The following is a 23,348-nucleotide window of genomic DNA, read 5'->3' on the forward strand; positions in this document are numbered from 1 at the left end:
CTTTGTAAATCTATACACAAAAGAAATAAGAATGTAGAGCTGATAAAAAAAAAAAAAAGCCATTAATGGATGTGGACTAAATTTATGTTGATTTTCTTCTGCTTTGTATGAAAACAGCACTTTTTAATATTTTCAGAAAAAAATGACTGTGAAAAATGTGTTGGGGTGCCTACTCATAACAATCTAAAAAATTCACTCCATATGAACCCTCATTCTAGAAATTTTATCCCATCTCCTCAAAAACCTTTTGTAGATTCAGAAAGCATCCACTCAGGAAGCAGAAGAAAAAATACATTTCTCAAAACTGGATACCAAACTGAGTATCATAGCACAAGCAGCTGTTTTTTAAATCAAGAGGTGTCAAAATTCATGGGCTGAACCACGTTCACACAGAATCTCAAATAATTCACAAATCACACACTAGTGCATGGTCATGGACTGCTGACAAACAAGATAAAAGGTAGCACTGGCCACGCTGGGACTGCAGGATTGGACATATACGGTAGACTAAAGTAAAGCTCTTGTGATCAATACCAAACACTTAAAATATACATAACTAAGTATCCTCATCCGGCTTGCATTTTTTTGTTGAAGACATTGATTTTGCACAGAGTATTGTTCAGGAAAATATAATCTTCAGTTAGTTAGGTTAAGGAAAGAGAGGACAGAGTCCCTATGAAAAAAACTGGGACTCACTGTGCTAATAAACATGGTTTGGACCAGGTTCTGGTGGAGACTGAATCGAAGAAGCGAATGAAATGGAAAAGGGCAGGGATAGGTCAGGACAGATCAGAGGGGACATGGTAAAATGACTGAGACTGGAGGAAGAGAGAGCAAAACCTGTGAACACAGCAGCACATACAGATCCAGAGCCCGAAGTTCTGCAGTCTTCACACTCCTCTGTTGTCAGCACATCTAGGTGGAACCTTGTCATATTTACACCCCCTGGGTTGCAGAGATGTGTACCACAGATTTACAATACAATGTCTCTCAATACACCTTGAAAAGCCTGACTATGAAAATCTGTGAAAATGCTGTGATATGGAGCATTCAGACACTATGAACTGTCAACAAGAGAGGCTGCAGTGCACATCTCCTCTGGCACCTCTCTGTGTATTTATGCTGGTGGAGTCCTTAAACAGCTCACTGTGATTCTTCCCAACTGGCCATCTTGCTGAAGGTCCAGATGCAAACTAGAGGTTCCATTACTCTTTGTGATGGTCGATGTACTCATGAAGTCAAGAAACAAACAATCAAGAAACTACAGTGTTTCCTTAAGGTATATGGAATTACCAAGCTTCCCTACCTGGCCTGACAAACTGGAGTGAGCAGGAGTGCAAGGCCATGAGAAGGGAAAGACTGATGTATCAGCAGCAGCACAAGTTTGGATCAGCTTGTTGTGGTTGTGAAACTACAACGTCAACTTACATAATACCAAACCACTGAAATGGGTCTAACCCAGCTTTGCTATGGCCCTGTTGCTCTCCCTGCCCAGGCAATCCAGGCCGCTCTTCACACTAGCACAGTCTCTACCTGGCACCCCTCAGTGAGCCCTTTCAAAGCAAGAACCTGGTGGAAAAATAACCCAGAAAATAAGAGAGTATATTTTCATTTTGATTTAATGCCCTAAGCAGGCTCACCCAGGAGTTAAATGAGTTCTAACACTGACATGAAGGAGAAGATAAGACCATGGATGGGGTTTGGGTGGAAAGGGACTTGAAACAACAGCAACAGCTTCACCTAGAATATGGCCACAGCCCTTGAATGAAGCAGGTAACAGTGAACTTGACCTCTGACTGCAAGAGGTTGCTTCACTTTTGGAAGATGTGTAGGGAGAGGCTGAGGGCTGAAGGAGCAGATGGGATTTCTCACAGATAAGGCAGCTCCGCCCTGAGCAGGAGGATGGAATACTGTCCCTGTCTCTGCCACATATTTTTACTGTGGAGCTAGATAAATCTCTTAAGCTGTTTTTTTTTCACAGCTACCCTTTTCTCCTGTTCTGAGAACACTAATTACCTGTACTTCATTTTCAGAGTGCCTGATCTGATCTCTATGCCTGATACGTGGGAGTGCCCTCGGCTCGCTACTGTAACAGAAGCATGTGGGAGAGGCAGTGTGGAAAGGATGGTCTAAGGGGTCTTGAAATGGGCACCCCAAAATAAAGGATACCTTTGACTTTAACCGCATTACACCTCTTTTGCTCATCTGCAAAATGGGAACACTGACGGACTGTGCTCCTCACAAAGAGGATGGTACAAAAGTACCACAACAAATGTCCATGAAGCTGTTGGCCTCTGTTGTTGTGAAGTCTGTGAAGGAAACCTTGTGAAAAAATTCTTCTGTCTATAGAAGATCTCAGAAGCATGTGACAGAGAGGATCTACTTGCTAAACAACAGAGGAGAAATGCTGTGAGCAAAAAGTGAGCACAGTCCCTTCTGTGCACTGACATGTGACAAAGAATAGCATGTGATGTCATTGGTGATTGTATCTTAGTGCTTATGCAAACAGAGGCCGAATTAAGGCTGCAGAAGCAGCTTAATTCTCACATTTCTTACTCCAGAGGGCTTAGTATTGCCACCTATCTAACACTCTTTCCAAGCTTGGTGCAAGTCCCTCGTGCGTGACCCACGCCAGGTCTGACAGACAACTAACACCTTCCTGGTCCTGCAGCTGCTTCAGCATCTCTGAATCACCCATGTAGGTGCTGTGGAGTCCGAAGTCTACGAAGCCCACGGCCGGAGTTGCAGGAGCCCTCCTCCTCTTCCTCCTCCTCCTGCCGCATTTCCTTCCAGCCGGCAGTGTGAGGCTAAGCCACTAGATGGGGTGCGGCGTGCTAGGCAACCCCCTTCCCCTGGGAGAGGCATTTCAATCATCTTTTGGCTTCAGGTTTTGCAACCAACTAAAAAACAAAAGAGGTGAAATGCAGCACAAAAAAAAGTCATAGCCAACTTCCTCCCAAGCAGTTAACTTCTGCTTGTTTCTCGTGTTCGGCGTGAAAGGGAAGAAATCAAACGAAGTACGCAAGCCCCAGCGAATGCTCGGCGCATCAATCCTGGAGGATCCTGAGCCCCCCGCGGCTCCCGCTGCCTGCAATGGGCATGGCAGGTGCTCAGGCTTTGGCACGGGTATCAGTCATACCTGCTTTGCCACTTCTTGTCTCAGCTCCTCGAACCCAGACTGTGCAAGGATCAGTCAGCGATTTCTCTGGCAGTCCACACACATCTGCTTTCCTACTCCACGTGCCAGTCCCAGTGAAATATAGCAGGCACAGTTCCCGTCCCCACCAATACGCCGCCAAATTTCTCTCCCTCTCTCTCTTAATAATGATCTGGAAGCTTGCTTTTGACAGAGTGCTTCCACATTAGAGAGGTAAGGAAGGGGAAAGAGGACGTGAGGAAACTGTTATACAAAAAAAAATAACCTAAAGAATTAAAGGAAAAAAAAAAAGAGCCCTTTGTAAAAGAGTTACTCCCTTCCAATGGACAGTGCTTTACTCAGTTAATGACAAACTGAACTGAATAATGGTGGCCAGGTTACAGCTCTGGGGAAGGCATGATGAAGCTGAAGTGTGTCTATTCCATCAGGAAGGTGCAGAGGAACTGGTATTTACCTGCATACCCATCACTGCTGAATTATGCCTTCTCTCACTCTTCCCCAACGGAAGGCTTACAAGAACTGTCCCTCTGAAGGTATCATCCATACCAGTAAGACTACTTATTACTAAACCTATATATAAAATACAGTCAAAAATACCAACATCCTAGATCCTCCCTTCTCATGACCCAGCTCAGCCTTGTAAGCTCCTACAGACTCCTCTTCTTATTCTCCATGGCCGAGAGCAAAAAGCAAAATTGCAAAAAGCAATTTTGAAGTCAGTCTTTTCTTTTCCTTGTATGGTATGGGCAGAGGAAGATTACTTGAGGGCAGCTGCTGGGGATGCTCCTAACACAGGGCAGCAGTACTGACAGGGGTAAGCTAACCCATCAGTTCTCCTCTTTGCCCCAGCAATGGAACAACTTGTGTTTTGCAGCCTGACACAGCCAGTATTGCACAGATCCACATCCTTGCAAGTGTCTCAAAAGCCACTCTTTTTCAAAAAGAGCCACATGCAGGGATGTGTCCAAGTGGCAATGCAGCACTTGGCTTTGGCAAGATTAGACTTCAATGATGAACTGGGAGATGAGCACGGGCAGACAGATTTGTGCTGCTCAACAGTATGTCCTGCAGGTGAAAACTCAATTTAACTTCCATTCCTGATGAACTTGGATTTTCAAAAGGAGAATCAGATGTAAAAAATGTGGCCGAAAAAGAAATACAAGGGAAATAAAATAAGAAAGTGCACTTAAGCCATTCTTTTGTTAATTCATTGCAAAACACTGATAAAATGCACAGTGAATCATTACCAGACATTAATGCAGACCGATCCTACCTAAGGAGTTTGCAGTCTTCCTATAAATTAATAAAGACAGAATATAATCCCAACTGCAGTGCATTTGATCATATATATTAATATGGAGACTGCTGATCCACATCTGGCTAAAACAAATGTGTTTTTACACAAATTAGGTTACCACTGATACAAACAGTTTTGGTTCATACTACAGAGCAGGAACAGATGATCAACGCTATTGCTTTGGTTTAGCACTGTGCTTGTGAAAGTCACCACTTATCAGCTGGGCTGCAGTAATTGCTTTTAGTCTCTTACAATTAGAAAAAGCCACAAGCTTAAGCTGTCTTAAAGCACTGATTCCGTTGTTTAGAAGTGCACATTTTACCTTACATTTGTAACCACTCAGGAACATGAGCACTAGCAGGCATTGTGGCTCAGCGAGTAGGGGCTACCTTGGGGAAAAGCAGATGAGCTGGATCTCTTGCAATCCTTTGACCATAACAAAATTACAAAAGATATAGACTCAATAAACTTCCACAGATGACAAAAAAACAAGAATAGCAACTACCTGCAAAATGAGCTGGTGGAAGCAACCTACTCCTTATGTCAGTGTACCTTATTTATAAAACACTGAAATTTTGCACTGACTGTACATATCCCAAGAAGCAGTATGGAGTTTTTATTATAGAAATAACTTCATTAAAATTCTGTAGAATCCTTAAAGTCAAAATTTAGACATTAAGTCTGCAAAGGCAGCTCCATATGATCAGCTGTTTGTAGGCTTTCAAATGATAAGTCCTCTGATTTATTTTGGTTTCTGACATACTTTCTGGTGTTCTGCAATACATGGAAACTCTGAACAACTAAAAAACCTGTTTGAGACACTTGCTGAGATCCATTTCACTGGAGGTTCACATATACATTGATTCCTATTGCAGTACCAGGGTGCATAAACATAGTTTTGATAAAAATGAGTACTAAGCAATTTTGCAAAAATTTTGTCTTCAAATCACATTAAAAGGTTTTATTTGCTCCCTACTCTACAGTACAAGTGCTGATAACCCAAAACAGTTTCAAAAATTACAACCCAGATCACTAAATCCAAGACACTACATGTGCTTGGTGCCCCTTCAATGTACTTTCTTCAATTTACTTTCAATTTACTTTTCATTTTCAACCATAAGATCAAAACCTCCCATTTGAAAAACAATCAGTTGAATCACAAAGCTTTGTCTTAATATACTAAATGTGCAAGATCAGAGATAAAATTGTTGGCAGCGCAGCTAATGCAACTCTGCAGCAAGTTCCCTGAAATAATCAGAATTAGGTACTCAGTTGTGCTTTAGTTGGACACACAACAAAGGGCAGTATTATTGTTGTGCTCTGAGGGGACAGTCCCAGGGTAGAACTGTTAGTACCGAAACTGTTATTGTATGGTATAGTGATACCTGAACTAACTTCATGTTACTGACTTAGCCCCAACAGGTGTACTTTCAAGTTCTCCTTTATTCTAAAGGTCCCTGTTGGTTGAGGGCCTGAGTTCAGTAGGTGTTGTATCCACTGGTGGCAGGAAACAACACGTTAAAAAGGTATATATAAACGATCAAAAATGGGTAAATTGGGTATTTCTTTCTAGTTTTTAGTACCTGTCTGCAGGTTGTTCTACTTGACAACCACAAATCATTTATAAGTAGAACAGACATTAAATTCTTAACACATTTCATCCACAGATTTCATGGTGTGATGTGAATTTGGTCCACACAATTCACTTTGCTCTAATAGCCCAAACCCTCCTTTGCTTGTGTTTTTTCTTTTTTCCTGTGACACTTTCCTGACATTTTTACACCAGCCTCTGGAGTCCACTCAGGAAGAATTTCAGCTCTGGACTCAGTGGGCAGGTCTGGTGTCTGTCTTCATTGTCGAACCCAATCAGCTAAAACCAGTCACTCCTCATCCCCACCTGCGCCCTCTGTGGGTGGGGTGGCACCCAAAACTGGTGCACAGCCATCTTCCAGTATTTTGGTGTACTTCTGCAGCCTTCCTTCTGCAAAGAGGAAGAGGATTCCCATCCCTGGATGTGCACCCATGGGCCATTCCAGCAGCTCACTGAGACCTAACCCCTGCAGCATCCTGCAAAGCCTCTGAGCATCAGGGGAAACACAGAGCTCTCAAGAACACTTTTTGCATACTGCAAAAAAGCAATTAGAGACTTCAGAAGCTGAGGCAAAAAAACATGGTATCATATGGTTAAATGGCCAGCCCTCGAAGAATTTTTTTTTTTGTGAAAATCAATAGAAAGTGATAGATCAATAGAAGTTTTCTGTATAAAAACATTTACTCCTGGAACAGCACTGTTTTGTGCCATGTAAAACCAGAACATTTTTCCCTAAGGAATCAGTTATTTTCTCTGATGACAATGAATTATTTTCCAATATTGAAAGTTTCAAATGAAAGCCCTCGAATGACTGCAACTACTTCAGGTGGGCACCAGTGCTGTTTTACCTGGGGGTGGAACCCCTTTCCATGGCAGCCCTGCCTCTCTGAAAGGAGGCCAGGCTGCTAAAATAAAGCTGCTGGAGTGAAGCCAAATTATGGCTTCAGGAAAAGGGATGCTGTGTCAGGGCTTTATTGATGTTGTAAATCTTTGCAGTTAAGAAAAATCAAATTTCTGAGTGCTGAAGTGATCATTTCTTGGAGAGGCACTGGAGACAGCCTGGGAACTGACAGGAGGATTGGACAGTGGCTCCAATCTTGCTGGATGAAATGTGCCCCGTTGCAGAAAGCCCCTGAAACATCCTACATGTTAACAGAACTTAAGTTGGAGGCTTGAAGAGTGTATAAACCCTTACATGGGACATCTCTGCCCTAGACATATCTTTTTTTCCTGAAGCTGAAGTTAATGGGAGCCAGTGAATGCCCAGCTGATTTCAGCAGTTGTGATTCTGCTGAATAAAATAAAGTTTAAATGAGCTTGTACAGACATTAGTGGTAATGCAGCTGGGAGACAAGGGTTGCAAGGGGACTATCCAGAAGGCTGGGATTTGGACACCACAGATCATCCAGCTCTGTGTTACTGGCTGCCACAGTACTTAAAATAATTGTAGTTCTCTGGAGAGAGTATATAGATAAACTCTCTCTTATGTTAATGCACCATCATATAGAGTTGTTTACAGGCAGTACTTAGTAAAGTACTTAAGCATGTATTTAAACACGCTGCTGAACATCAATGTGATTAATACTTTGCTGAATTAGAGATATGATACGAATATATTTTTCTGCTGTTGCAATTTTTCATTATATACAGTTATAAGCTGGTCATAAGGATTTTCTTTCAGTTTTGCATCCAGTAAATGAGTTAATTTGGGAGTCAAATTCTGCCTTAGTTATTCCTGCACAATGCCTTTCATATGCATGAGGGAAGAAGACTGCTCTGTGACCTTTAATTGGACTTCTTTTTTGTTAGTCTTTAATCAAGGAAAAAACAAATCTAGTAATTTCCTTCTGATCCTGCAGCTCTTTGACATGCCTTTCATGTCATTTCAATCAGAAAAGTATATTTTATATATGGTTTGTATGTTTGTTAAAGCTGCACATACAGCAGCTGTAATTCTTGACCAGCAAGCAAGCAGCTACTGTTGAGCACAGATTGGAGTCATACACTCTGTTCTTTTGGCATGTAAAACCAGGGGGGAGGGAGGAGAAGAGCAGAAACATGGCCCTTACATCACTCATCATGGTAATTCTATTTAAATCTATTTTAATGATTTCTAATAACATAATTTGCCAAGCCTCCCCACCTGAGAGTGATTCAAGCACATCTCTCTCTCAATTTTCCCTTTCCTGCTTAGCCCAGGGAGGAACATTTACTCTCTCCTAGTTTCAAATTTTAGGGTCAAACCTTTTTTTTATTCCTTTTTTTTTTTTTAATAAGAAGAACTCAAAGCATTTGTCTACTCATATACATTAAGGTACTGGTCATTGTCATCACTGCAGAACTGTCACTTCACTTGCATTTACTTGCAGTTTCTGCTCACAAGGAAACAAGCTTGATTTAATAGTTTTAGTGACAGACATTTTAAGAGCTGAGGACTTCTTCCCCCCCCGCCAAATTAATGCTAAATCATGTGCATTACATACATTATCTACTTGTAATAAAATGGGAATATTTAAAATGATTCAGTCACAGATAATTTGTTACTGAAAACGACAGGTTCGCATCAGTCACTGGACGCTCTGGGTGTTTGCTGAGCTCAGTGAGCTCTTGGGTAGGCTTACCCACTTCATGGAAAACAGATGTTCACACTGTGGAAAAGATTCTGATTCCCTTTCATGGTCCCAAGAATCCTGAACAGGAGTGTCTCACACGAAACAGCCACGGTACTGGGCTCACTCCCACACTTCAGCCCTCACACACAGTTCACACAGATGCAGGTTAGTCAAGGGCACTGCAGCTAGAAACCAGGCATGCCTCCATGCCAAAAACACTGCCCAGTTTATTTCACACATGGCTCCCAAGAAGCCAGCACAGCGATTCTCCAGAACAGCTCTGGAGGGGCTCAAAGAGTTGGCTGATGTCATCACAAAACCTCTCTCAATGATTTTTGGGTGGTCTTGGGAATCCAGAGAGTTCCCAGCTGACTAGAAGCTGGCAAACATTGTCCTGATCTTCAAGAAGGAGGACCCCGGAAACTACAGGCCTGTCAGTCTCACTTCAGTGCCTGGTAAAGTTATGGAGAAGATTATTCTGGGAAGTATTGAAAAACACCTGAAAGACAACACTGTCATCGGTCACAGCCAGCACAGCTTCATGAGAGGAAAGTCCTGCTTATCCAACCTGACTTCTTTCTGTGACAAGGCAACCCACCTAGCTGATCAAGGGAAGCCAGGTGATGTAATCTTTTTGGATTTCAGTACAGCTTTTGATACTGTCTCTCACAAAATATCCATCCCACAGCTGGATAAACACACCACGTGGTGGGTGAGCAATTGGCTCACAAGTCAAGCACAGAGGGTGACAGGGAATGGGGTAACACCAGGCTGGTGACCTGTCACTAGTAGGGTTCTGCAGGGCTACATCTTAGGCCTGTGCTCTTCAACATCTTTATAAATGACTTGGATGCAGGACTGGAAGGGATACGCAGTTTGCAGAAGACACAAAACTGGGAAGAGCTGTTGACTCCCTCGAAGGCAGGGAGGCCCTGCAGAGGGCTGGGCAATCACCTTGACAAATTAGAGGGCTGGGCAATCACCAACCATATCAAGTTCAACAAGGAAAAGTGGTGGATTCTGCACCTGGGATGGGGCAACCCTGGATGTTTGTACAGGCTGGGGAATGAGATGCTGGAAAGCAGTGACATGGAAAGGGACCTGGGGGTCCTGGTCGGTGGCAAGTTGAATATGAGTCAGCAGTGCCCTGGCAGCCAGGAGGGCCAACCCTGTCCTGGGGGCATCAGGCAAAGCATCGCCAGATGGTCAAGAGAGGGGATTGTCCCACTCTGCTCTGCACTAGTGAGGCCTCATCTTGAATATTGTGTGCAGTTTTGGGCACAACAAGGTAAGAAAGATATTAAGCTGTTAGAGTCTAAAGGAGGGTAATGAAGACAGTGAAGGACATGGAGGACAAGCCATATGAGGAGTGGCTGATGTCACTTGGTCTGTTCAGCCTGAAGGAGACTTAGGGGAGACCTCATTGCAGTCCACAACTTCCTGAGGGAAGACGAGGGGCAGGCAGTGATCTCTTCTCTGTGGTGACCAGTGACAGGACCCGAGGGAATGACCTGAAGTTGTGTCAGAGGAAGTTTAAAATGGATATTAGAAAAAGGTTTTTCACCCAGAGGGTGGTAGAGCACTGGAACAGGCTCCCAGGGAAGTGCTCACAGCACCAAGCCTGACAGAGTTCAAGAAGCGTTTGGATGATACTCTAAGGCACATGCTGTGACTGTTGGTGATGGTCGTGTGCAGGGCTAAGAGTTGGACTTGACAATCCTTTTCAGTCCCTTCCAACTCAGCGTATTCTGTGAAAGCCATCCCTTTTTTCACCCCTGAGGATGATATATTCACAAGCAAAGGGGGTATGGTCATGGGGCTAGGTAAGATAGCTCATACTACAGCTGCCTTTGTTGCTCCTGCCTGGCAAATACCAGAAGACATCGCCTGTCTAGACTAATGAGAAGGCATATGTTAACGCAATTAATTAATCTGCCCTAAAAGATTGAGGCCAGGCCAGGATTTGTCCCTTTCCTAGTGCTCAGTCTGATCTTAAGCAATGGGATTTCCACCATTTCCCATGGGAGATTATTCCACAACCTAATAGATCTCAATGTCAGGAAGTTTTTTCCTGATATTCAGCCATAATTCATATCCATGAATTATGAGCTACTGTCGACATCACATCCATTGAGGCATTCCTAGAGCCTGCTTCATTTAAAATTATATGCTCTAGTTATGCAGGGTTTCTGTGTACTAGGGCAAAATGCTTTTTCTGCAGGTTAATTCATTACTATTCAATTTGTTAACACTTTTTTTCTCGGTGTGAACAGTCATTCTGCAGTTGCATACCCTGTAGTAGCACAATCCCCATTTGGGAGTAGAATCACAATATATAAATATGACAAAACAACATACCAAAAGTCATCCCTGTAAAGACATATTAGTCTGTTCCTGCAGATACTCCAGCATTCAGTTAAATGAAAGCAGTAGCTCATACAACACCTGGTATGAGACAGAAAGCTTAGAAAAAACCCTTCTCAAGTATGTAATAAATTTTATTTCTGTCTTAAACAGAGGGAAAGTGGGGGAGTAGGGGGGCCAGTAGGGAAGGGGAAAGGGATAGGGAAGGGAAGAGAGAGAGGAACTTAATAAAGCTGTGAGAAAATAGAGGAAAATTGAAAAGAGAATGACTTCCTTCAAACAATGAGCCACTAGAATGCAATAAGGGCATACAACAGCAAATAAAGTTGAGGATGCAAAATGTTCACCTCTTGTCATTATAGCACAAAAATTGAGACAGCTATGGCAGGCTTCTTAAATCTGTATTGCAAATAACTGTGTACAAAACACTTCTGGTAAGGAAACTGCCTTCTCTTTTAAGAAGGTTTGAGAGGAGAAAATTTATAAAACATGTACCAATTCCTCAAAAAAAACTTGGGATTTCTATGGGAATTTTTTATTATTACATTTTACCCAGCCAGCAGTACTTTGCCATCCTGTTTGCAACCTATCTGTACATAAAAGTCACATTACATACTTTCCAAAGTAAGCAACTATAAACACACCAGGGTTCATTTTCATCTTCATACATGCCTAGCTCCCATTAATGCTACATAAATCCCAGAGCAAGTAGGTAAGAATAAACACATAAATTTTACCTGGAATCACCTGAAAAACAGAAAGCAATATTTGGATGCACACTGAATTTACACAGTCCCATATAATTTTGTGCGAAAGTTATTCCAGATGGCTGATTTTTTAGAGACAGTGGCCAAATAGTATTGAGAGATCTACACAAACAGATCTGGTGAGAACATTTTGACCGTATTACCTTTCGCTAGAATTTACGTGACTTTGCTGAAATCTGTATCTAGCCAGGTGAGACACTTGCTTTGGACAGAAGACAGGACAGTGCAGCTCCCAGGATATCTGTGTTCACAGCAGACAGACAATGCCCATAGGCTGAGATTACTCAAAATGTTGCAGATCTTCTAGGGCAGCATTAAGCCCATGCACCTACACTCTGCTGATCACCTGGGTTTACCGGTGAAGTCACAGCAACTTCTTATTTGTAGCTAGGCAGTTTCTGGTTTGCAGTTAGCCTTGCAAAGCTTGACAAAACTTTCTTTGATGGGGCTGTGAAATACCCATTGGGACATACATGAAAGATTTGGAAGCTAAAAAATTGTACTCTGACTTAAGCAAGGCAGGGACGCAAACCTTAACTGCTTGCCTCTTCCCCAGCCCACAAGAGATGCTGAGAAGTTCTGATATGACTCTGGTTTTGCAAAGACATTTGAAAGAATTTTTGTTTGTTTTGCTTTGGAACTGAGCAGTAGAAGTTGCTGCAAAATGGAACCGTCATCCTCAAGCCACCTGTAAAGATATGAACCCAAGTAGAGAAATGACTTAGAAAAAGGTAAGCTCTGTAATCCAGGAAAAAGGTTTTGAGTCAAAGGTTCCGATGTACTAGCAAGGATATAGCAAGGAGTGGCATCTCCAGAAGCCAGCAGCTTTCTTAGTATGATGTCCCTAGAGAAGTCTGAAATCAGCATCTCTTGCAGGAATGGCACCAGCAGCTGATAGCTCATCTGTCTTAAACCTGCTGCCTTCTTACATGGGGCCACCCAAGGCTCAGCTCTGCACTGTCTCAGTGCCCTGCCTGAGGATGTCTCAGAAGGAGGATGTGTCCTGTTCTCTTGTCTCACTTAGGTTTTCAACCACTAACAGTCATGGTTGAGCATAGGCAGGGAACAGGACATTCTGGTAACACTTCTGGACTCTACCTGAAAGTAACTATTTGCCAATGGAGTTTCTGAGCACGAAGGTGAGTAGATTCAGGCATCTTTGTATGTGAAAGGAAATGAACAGCCTGATTTCCAGAGAGGTGGGTGTTCACAAGTCCATAATAAGGGGCAGAAAGCAGCCAAGAGAAGCTGAAAGACTATTGAGGGCTTCAGCACAAACAGACTGAATGCAGAGATAAGACTTGTCATTTCAAAGACATAGCACAGCAAGATGTGAGGGGACTGGGAATACAGGAAGGGAAAGCTATCCAGAACCTACAAGACACCACACTTACAAAGAAGGCACAGGGTAAAGAAGATACAGACAGTCAAGTAACCCCTGTGTAAAAGCAGAAGCTAACAACATTGTAATCAATAGGAAAAATGCACACAAAGACAGCTGATATTTCTTGAAAGTTATCTCAAATGGTAGTGCAGAGGAAAATAATATTTAACATAAATACGGCAACCACTGTGAGAACATGCTATGTTTTCACTAATTCTTAGACTTTTGTCCTGCTCTTAGGTATGCGGGCATGCACTGTTAATGGCACTTCCACGTTTGAATTGCCAAGCATCAACCTCAGAATGGGAGCTGTGGTTAACCTAAGGTATGTCACATGTGAAAAAATACTCTTCACTGTATTTCTGTTTCTCACTTCTATATTCTCACTTCTCTGTATGTGTAAAACGTGGCTTATTGGCAGTGTATACGACCACATGGAATTAATCTCCTAAATCCAGGCTTGAAGCTAGATATTCATACCAATCAGTCAAGTTTTCTGTGTATGAATCTCTCTTCCTTTGTGACCATATTTTCCTGCTTTTGAACCTTTTAAAAGGGTCTAAGTATGAGGATGGAAAATATAGATGGAATTTATGTTTAAAATTAGCTTTTAGTGCAATCAGTGTGTTTATTTAAGGAGTATACATATAAGCATGTGCATATGTATATATGTACAACTTCTGCATACACCTACCACATTTATTAAATCTGTCTAGTGGCTAATATAAAGACTACTGCCTTAGCAATATGCTAATGCTTGCTCAAGCTTTTCAATGCAGTGCTGAAACCATCCTTGACACAGCACTGAAGCAGAAGCTGCAGCATCCCCAACTGCTGGATAAATGGAGTAAGAGAGATGAAATATATCAGGGCTGCCAAGAAGTGCTCATCAAAATACATTTTTTGACTAAAGTAAGTGTGCACTGTTCTCACAAGTGACAAAAAAAGGGGGAAGGGGAAGAAATTAGAACAAGCATTTGTCAAGAGAACCTGTCCATCTGACTTGACACATTTTTTGCAAACATCACTTCTTTTATTCAGTTACCAATTGATTTGGGATAAATTGAAGGAGGAAACCCTTGCTTTTAACACCCTATCATTCTTCAAAAAAGTAAAGGCTTTACATTGGATGAATGTATTTACTTAAAAGACATAGCATTTCCAAAGGCACATTGTGCTAAGCTTAAGCTGACACTTAAGCCTTTGAAAATTTCTCCTAGGACCCTCTGATGTGAGCTATAATCATACTGTTTGTCTTTATAACTAACCAGGCTGGAAAAGACAAAACGGCATAAAGCACTCCAACACATGAAGGATTGAGAAGTTCTCAGAGTCTCTAAAGCCATTTCAGGAAAAGAGGAACAGGAGTTTTGGTATTAATTTGCTCAGGGAAGACAAAGTATCATTCTGTCTAGGAAAGGCTGATACAACTGAACACCACAGAACTGCCAAAGAAAACATGGAAGAAATAAATATAACCTATTGCAGCAGAAACAATGCAGGTTGGGGATTGGAGTTACCAAGGTTCTCTAATGCTGACCAAGACATGAAGCAAATCATTCTACCTTCCTTTTATTTGACTTTCCTTTCAATAAAATATATAAATAATAATGTTCAAAGGGGTTTGAGAATCACCAGAATGCCTAAGTGCTGGCCTGACATTCAATGTTACTGAAGATGGAAGACCTCTGCAGTGTCACAGAACATATTTAAGGAAAATTTAAAAAGTCAAAATGACAGAAATAAAATGATATTGCATTCAGACCAGACTACTTGCAGGAGACAGATTCATGTAAAAATGAAAGCACAGCCAACCTGGCTATGGGGAAGGAAGGAGAAGGTGGACTGTCTTTATCAGAGCATTGAGGATGAAAAGGTTACTGGTTGCTCGTTATGATCAGCAAGTCAGAGAAAGACAAATAAATGAGAACTCCTTGATATTGTGTGATTGCTGCTGGCAGGAAGGAGAGGGAGGGAGAAGGAAATCAAAGTGCCTGATTCATTGTTGTTTTTACATATTGACCAAACACAACAGACTTAAATACACTTAGCAAAGAGTAGGAAGGTCAAGATAACAAAAAAAAAAAAAAAAAAGACAGACTACAGAATAACTAGAAGTACCTTGAAAAGAGATGCTGGTCATCCTGACTAAACTCTCCAGTCTGGCGATGTTCTGGACATTTCCCTGTCTTTCCAAATATACTGTCTCATTGGACAATTATGTTGGCTTTTGCACTGGATTAAAATCTAGACCTACTGCAATCCCCATGCATAAATACATTATTGTCTATACATATATTTGACACTATTGTGCTGTTCACTGAATCATCTCTGTGGCTCACCCAGATGATGTGGTGAACTAGGAAGGTTAAGGAATGTTACAATTAACATGTTATTGAAAAAAAAGGAATGATATGAAAAAAATCTGCTGCATCTTCACATGGATGGAAAGCGCCATGAAAGATTTCAGTAATATTTCCAATATTTTACCCTTTTGTGCTTTCAAGAAAAAAGAATTTTGCATTAAAAGGAGGAATAGCTGTATATGTAGAAACTTGTAAGACACGGTTTCTCTTCTAGTCATCACTCCTAATCAGACAGATGGATAAATTGCTATGGAAAAAAATACAAAAAAACCCCACCTAAAACAGTGACTACATCATTTTTATTTATTTCTTGCATTCTGTGTTCACATAGCAAGAAATTTAATTCCAGTTAGATCATTCTCTTGTGATATTTTTTCTTTCATTTAATATATTTTTTAAATGCTTAGAAGCATTATGACAGAAAAGCATGTATTTTTTGCCCTGGTTTATACCCATCATCCTTACCATTACAACAAGACAAAAGCATTAAAGAAAAATTAATCATGTCAAAAGATTTTAGCAAAAAACAAGAGAGACCATGCATAAAGCATCGCTTTGTCTAGTGTGAAGTCACGCTCTGATTAAAAACATATAATGAAAGTGAAAGTAATACATCATTGCCTTAGCAGTAGGGTTTTTGGGAAAGCTATGCAATTCTGAACACAAAAAATCTTTATAGGCTCTGGATTTTGAAACTTGCAATTATTATAGAATAATTCTAACAAACAAAACATTGTTTCACTTCCTTAAAGTTTAATTAATCTTAAACACTACAGTTAAAACAAACAACCAAAGGAGTTCTAGAATTAAAAAAGGACTCCTGGCAGGACCATAGTTAGTAATTAAAACCGAACCAGCAGTGGCTGGTTCTGAGCAGTGAGGCATGAGGTGGTGACACAGAGACCCCCCCCACTGCCCCACATCCAGTAAGTAGTTATGAAGTCTGCAAAATATCATGGAATAATGAAACCCCATTAATAGTGCAGAACTTTTGCTGCTACTAAGGACTGTCAAACACCCATCAGCTCTTCTTTTCTGTCACTGGGCAGTGGTTGCCTGTTCCTGCTATATGACACACTGGTAGGGAAGCCTGAAAAGAAACCAAGAAGTGAAGATATTTGCTGTACTTTGCCATAGTCTATAAAAGCCTCTACTTTGCTTAGGCACAGCTGTGCAGTAAGTGTTTCAAATTAAACAACAACATGCACATTATTGATGTGCATAATATTATATATAATCTCAGATTAGGATTGTGCCCACATCAAGTAAAATTAGGTGGCAAAAGGTGCTTGTAAAATGCCACTTACTTTCTCCTTTTTTTTCCTTTTCTTTATTTTGCCTCTATTCCTTGTTGTCAACATTGAAAAAATAACTCTGAGAAATACCAGATAGGAAAAATACACAGTAATACTAGACTGTGAAAAATCTACGGATTCCTTGAGCCATAGCATTCTTGCCCATAGATGATGACATTAAAAAATTGGAAATGGGTGCATGCTTCCCCTCCTCTCCTGGGTCTATGAACAAGGCAAGTTGTTTTCCTGATACCTTTAGAATTACTCCCATTAGTACTGATGCATTTGGTGCTTTGGCTAGCCAGGCAGAGAGAGGTGGGCAGGATCCCCTGCCAATAGATCTAGTCTTGTCGTGGAAACAAAATGAGATTGCTACTCTGCTGAGCTGTCATACTTGATAGCTTGTGCTGTTTCACCTGCAACCATCTTCATAGCTCCAACTGCAGTGCCACAGCTCACATGGAGTCAGTAGTTTCTGATGGTTGATCTTCTCCTGTTCCTCATGCATCACACAAGGCAGGACATGGAGCCCTAAGCAACTGAGTATTTGCAACAGCCACCCTCCACACTGAGAAGGAAAAAGGCAGCAGGCAAGCAGCTCCCTCTCAAATGGGTCTGCAGTCCCTGACAAGGAAATTCTGGGGTTCCTCTGACTGGAAGGTGACCGGAACAGATTCAAGCTCCTCTCATCCATCTCCTCTAATCCATCTCCTCAATGGCCCTGCCCCTGTACACAGGATTAAGTGTATGCAAGCTTCTTTGCCACCTTCCCTATCCCCAAATGCCACCGGCACAAAGAACAGAAAATGAGGAATGTAGATTGGCTTGGAGGAAGGGAGAGGGAATTTCTGTGCACTTTTACATTGGATCAGTAAGCTTTTAAATGCAAGACATGGCATTTTGTTGGTGTGTGTGGGAGCCTACTGGTGGGCAGAAGGTTAAAGAAAAGACTTTTTAAACGTTTGCTGGTAGAGGAGGAAATCAAATACACCTAAGGCGATAATAAAATAGAACACCTTAAAATACCAGACTAAAAGAACTGAGATTTTTTTCTATCACAGAACCTCATGAGCAGGAGAGCTTTTCCTCTGTCCCTGTTCAGTATGGAGCAAACTCCTCCTTTGTACTGGTGAGTTGAGGGTGAACTGTGGCCTCAGGACTGACAGCACTGTCTAAACAAGTGAAAAAACCAGAAAAAAATCTCTTCTACCTTTCCTGCTGATTGTATATCTCTGATAACTGTGCACTGGGAGTAAAGAAAGAAAAAAATCCCCTTCTTCCTAAATTGCAAAAGTTACAAGAAAAAAAAGCTAGAACAGTGTCCCTAATTTCCCACATAAATGTCACAGTATGTGATAGAACAACATGAATGCACTGAACTATCACTATGTTATAAGCTGATTAGTTTGTGGTCTTCCCTAAAACTTCTCAGTCACAGTTCTTCAAGCCCCTGCACTCCTATGCTGTAGAGTCCTTCGCTGTTTTATGGAAAGGACAGAAGTTCTACTTGAACTCGTCTCCCATTCTCTCTTATATTAAGTTAGAAAATGAAGGGGATACTTGAAACTCTTACTTCACCTTTTTTTTTAATAGTTATTGTCACCATTTGGTGAGTAGCAATAATATTTTTTAAGAAATCATGCTTCTTAACATTTTGTCTCTTTCAGTGTGAAAAGACAGGCATTCTTCTCTGTGTTCTTCAAACTGCAGACCAGGCCAAGAGGGCATCCTTTTCTAGAAGGATTTGTAAGAACGGGATTACTCATGTCACAAGAGAGCTGCGTATTTGACAGCCATTGTCTCAGCCAACACTGAGACAGATCCTGGGACCTTCAGGACTTCCAGTGCTGAGCAGCAAGCACTTGAACATGAGCGAGCTAGCACTGTAACAGTTGAATTGATTGTCTCTTAGTCACAGCATAAAATGTTACATGCATTAACCATAATGGAAAGAGAATTTTTCTTCACTATTTCTTAGACGTAACACAGAAAAGGCTACATTCTCTACATAAAATTATTCTGAAACATCTCTTAACACCACCATAGACAGTGGTGTTATTCAAATACTGCTGATGGACATTTAGCCGGAGCATTCAGGAATCATGCCTCTGGGTAGTTTCCCACAGTCTTGGAGACAGCATCACAATGTAACTTTTACACAATATAACTAAGAGTTGAGTAAATGTCATTCTTACAAAATCTCACATATCTACATCTAGGTAAGATTCAGAATAAAGCTTTTTACTTTAATTCAGTGGAGAGTTCAGATCTTGAAGCAATAGAGCCATTCCTCCCGCCTCTCCTGGTGAGCCACTGGATTAGACACAGCAAATGAAATAAAAACGTGGACATTTCTGCCTTAGGCAGTATCATTGATTTTTCACTGACTTACCATCTTCAGAGTTTTCTTAGAAGTAGTGTACAGAGGTGAGCATCATATCTCATTATTCTGAAAAATGTGAAGCATAGTATGTTCCCCAGCACAGATGCTGTAGACTTTTCTAATGTACAGTTCATATAACCTTTTGTAATTGTCATTCTTACACAATACACTCAACTGTTAGTCCAGGTCATCTATACCTAAGCAGTCTTTATGTTGCACCATTTTGCGAAAGGCTCCTAAATCTTCCATGGGGAAAAGTAATTTGCAAGAGCATTATTTCAGTCATCATAGCAGTCTTTTGACTTTTTTCATCCTAACCTGTGGATATATTATTAATGTAGATGTATCCCATTACAGGGCTTTGGATAAGGGAGAAGAACAGAATTCTGTAAAATGTATTTTACTGGAGAAAAAAAAAAGCAGGTTTAGCAGGAAATCCACGTTTTACCAGTTGTCCAGTTTTAGAAGTATGGCTTTGATTTATGGATCAAAATTGCTCATTTATTATTTTACCTATACTGCTTTGGGCAATTTTGACAGTTAAAATTTAGTTTTATTGACCAATGCAGCCAGTTTAGCCACAAGGGGACTAATGCACACACAGCCTGCTGCACTCAAGAAGCTATGATTTGATTCCATGACCAAGTCAGACTGGGAATCGCAACCAACATAACAATAAGTTCCAAATCTCAATGCTCGAGGCAAAATACTTACTCTAAAACACAATCAACCCTTAAAAGAAGGTGAGAAAGAATTTTGTGATAGCAGCTTCCGTGCACTGTTTATTGTAGTTGATATATTCCACCAATGCTTCTGTCAGCAATGGACGCAGAGTAGTACAGAGGAAACCTTTCTTTAATGATTGTGGACAACAGATAAAGCTGGAAGAAGGAAATGAAAATGCAAAAGAGAATCAAAGGTGTGCTCTAGTACTATGGGTTACCAGGGATCTGACTCTAAGAAAAATGTCTTGAACACTGCCTTTGTTTTTTTTCCTAAACCAGATTTTATTCCTATATACATAAATATGCATGGATTCATGCTGCAGCATGAAAGACAAGTTTACTTAAAAAAACTTACTGGAATGATTTTAAGCCAATGTTAATTTAGGCCTATCCTATTATAAAATTAGCATCCTTTGCAATCTCAATTTATTGCTCCATTGTGAAGCCCCTTGTGATATATAAACAAATCTCTGAAGAGAAACAAATCAATAAAGTGTCTAATTTGATTAACCATGTTTTTAAATTCATCAAGACAACTGTACAAAAATAAACCACTTACTTGTCAGTATTTTCCATGTCTTCTTTTCATCATCATAATACTGAACCAAATTGCTGGGTAGCCGGTCAGGTCCGGGAGGCAATCCTCCAACCAATAACAGCATTTTCTTATTGGAACGAATTCTTCACCCAAAACAAGAGGAAAGACGAACAACCACATTACTGAGGAGTATTTTTAGTGGCAACAAAATCATAACCATCAAAAGAATGTTCACTGCTTGCAGTTTTCTATTTCATTTTTTTGTGTTTCTTTTCCCAATCATGTCTCAACAATTTCTTGAACCAAGCAGAAAAATGATCAGAAAAGCTGCGTATCTCTCTACTCATGGAATAATAAGCTTCCTTTATGCAATTTGTTAGAGGTTCATTCTAGAACGACCTTTTTCTTATATTATCCCTTTAAATCATCACTCTTTACAGCTGAATACACATGAAATGCTCTGGAGTTGTACTAAGGTTAAGCATTAAAGTTGCATGTCAAAAATCGTATTAGTCAAAATCATTATTATAAGCCATTCTACACTCAAAGAACCTTGAAAAAATTAAGGTTATGCAGAGAGTTTGTGAGCCAACTCTTTAATCACACACTGAACTTCAGATATATAGTTTAGTACAATTAGCAGCACTGGGCTAATGGTTATGGGTTAAATGCTACTTACAAGCACTTTTGTTTGTTTAATTTAGTCCAGACTCTTGCTTTCACTCTCGCCCCCGGCTCCCCCCCTTCTCTTTGCTCTCCCCCTGTGCACCACTGGCTATAGCAACACCAATTGGTAAAAATGAGACTGTGATGTTGTTGTGAGCCTCCCCAGAGTGGAGCCCTGCCAATGCTTGCCACTGATCCAGCGGCATGAACCTGCTCAACTGTGCAAAGTCACTCTAATTCCCTCCCTCTGTTTTTCTACCTTCTCCCCCAGGGGGCAACCACTGAAAGGAGTGACTACCCACCCATCAAGAGCTGGCAATTCGCTGCTATTAACCGTGACCGTGATTCCCAATCTGCCTGGCAGTTCTTAAGAACAGGACTGCAATGTCTCATCTGCAGTAAAAGCGGTTATCTGCACCCTGGCCTCCAATGCTCCACCTGATGAACGTACGATTTCTTTGCAGCATTAAGGGATTTAGCACAATTGTAAGTGAAAACAGGAGGGGAGGCCCAGACCCCCAGATGAGCCCTGATGCTTTAATAGTCACTTCGCATATAATTGAACTTTCATCAGTTATACAAAGCTTGGGTGAGATAACATTGAAATAAAAGTCTAGGCTCAAAATGTTCCTGTTAAGTAGTAAGGTGACGTAGCCTGGAAAACATCCATCGATAGAAATGAATGTGCAGGAGGACCATGAATTTGATGGAAAGCATCCTTGTCAAACACCAATACTTTTCCAAACATGAAAACATCCCTTTAGCACTCTGTGTGTCAGTATGCAGCAAACACCTCTGGCCAAGAAAGGCATCAAATGCCACAAATCAAAGCCCCATCGCAGCTGCACACAGTGGGGTCAAAGCAGCATCCAGGAGCTCCAATCTCAGCAGTGCACTCTGGCAGCAGGTACTTTATTCCACAGTTTACCCACATCCATAGCTTCACTCCAACCACTACCTAGAATGCTTGTTGGTGACCCAATTTATACCTGTGTTAGGATTGCAGCCTCTCTTGAGAAGAATGGGCCAAATGAACTAGGTTGTGCTGTAGATATGCACTGCCCACAAGGAACCTCTCTCAGGAAGGGAGCTGAAGGCCTGATCCACACCGTGCTCCAGAATAAAATTTGTCAAATGGCTATCCAAAAGACAACTACAGACTACAAAGGCATCTGTGACAAGGAAGGTCATCTGGCAGATGGCCCTGTTTGCTTTTAAATGGATTTTGGTGGAGGGATTGACAGTGAATGAAACAAAACCCTCAATGCAGTGGCAGGAGTTACACCACGGGGCAGTGACAGTGTCCCATGTTGTCCTACCCTCTGTTTCTCTCCTGACTTAGGGAGAGCCCTACAGTCCCTCAGTCTTCCTGACAAGTCAGCCTTTGATGCCTGCATTGCACCTGCTATGTACTGTCAAATGATGACTGTTACCTGCCCACCAGACTGTAGCTGTGCAGGATATCAGGCATCGTCTCATGATCACTGTCGGCACAGACTCAACTCAGTGAGACCAAGCTCTGGGGAAAGCTTTCAAAAGCATTGTCAGTGTCTTGAAACATTCAATCTCCCCAGTAAAGTTTTTAATGAGAGAACATTTGATAAAAACTATGCAACATGGGAGTATGATAAACTGTTTTTGGTATGAGTTAGGGATGACTGCACACATAACAAGTGGCAGAGCAAACCAGGGCCATAAGTCAGTTATGCATGGCCATCCCTAACGATAGAGAATAAATTGTTTATTCCAACCCTCCTGTGTTCTATGTTATATCACAATCAACTCCCTGTGTATTGTAAAATTCAGAATGCCCTTGTAAGGTTTACTTGATAAAGGAGTTTATTTTGATTTTCATCTTTCATCTGTAAAACTCCCTTCTAACTCCAAAGCACTGTGAAAATCCAATGAATGGCCAAGGCTCAATAGTTAAGGTGAAGAATGAAATGTCAGATACAACTCTGAGTTTCCAGACTTTGGCAGCTGCAACTATCCTTAACATTACTTTTTCAGCTAAACAGTCTGAGAACCTACTGTTTCTCACTTCTTCTTTTCTGTGTGGCTATATGGGAATATTTAAAAAATATTTAGTTTTTTTACATATTTTAAATGGGAAGTAGCATGAACAGAAGACCTTAATAAAAGTTTCATAAGAACTTAATAGTCAGCAAAGTCTCTACCAAAAGCACAGGGAACTCTCACATGG

General features: G+C 41.1%; 1 protein-coding gene across 2 annotated transcripts in view; it reads right to left on the reverse strand.

Moving 5' to 3' along the window:
- KLHL14 (kelch like family member 14) overlaps nt 1-23,348 on the reverse strand; it is a 64,000-nt gene that overhangs the window by 26,362 nt on the left and 14,290 nt on the right. For both annotated transcript variants that reach the window (XM_027638839.1, XM_027638838.1), the window contains one exon: nt 20,501-20,622. In XM_027638839.1, the coding sequence (XP_027494640.1) occupies nt 20,501-20,622 (122 nt within the window). The remainder of the gene's footprint in view (nt 1-20,500; nt 20,623-23,348) is intronic.

The sequence above is a fragment of the Corapipo altera genome, unplaced genomic scaffold (genome assembly GCF_003945725.1).
Source record: "Corapipo altera isolate COAL_440 unplaced genomic scaffold, ASM394572v1 49, whole genome shotgun sequence".
Classification (NCBI taxonomy): Eukaryota; Metazoa; Chordata; class Aves; order Passeriformes; family Pipridae; genus Corapipo; species Corapipo altera.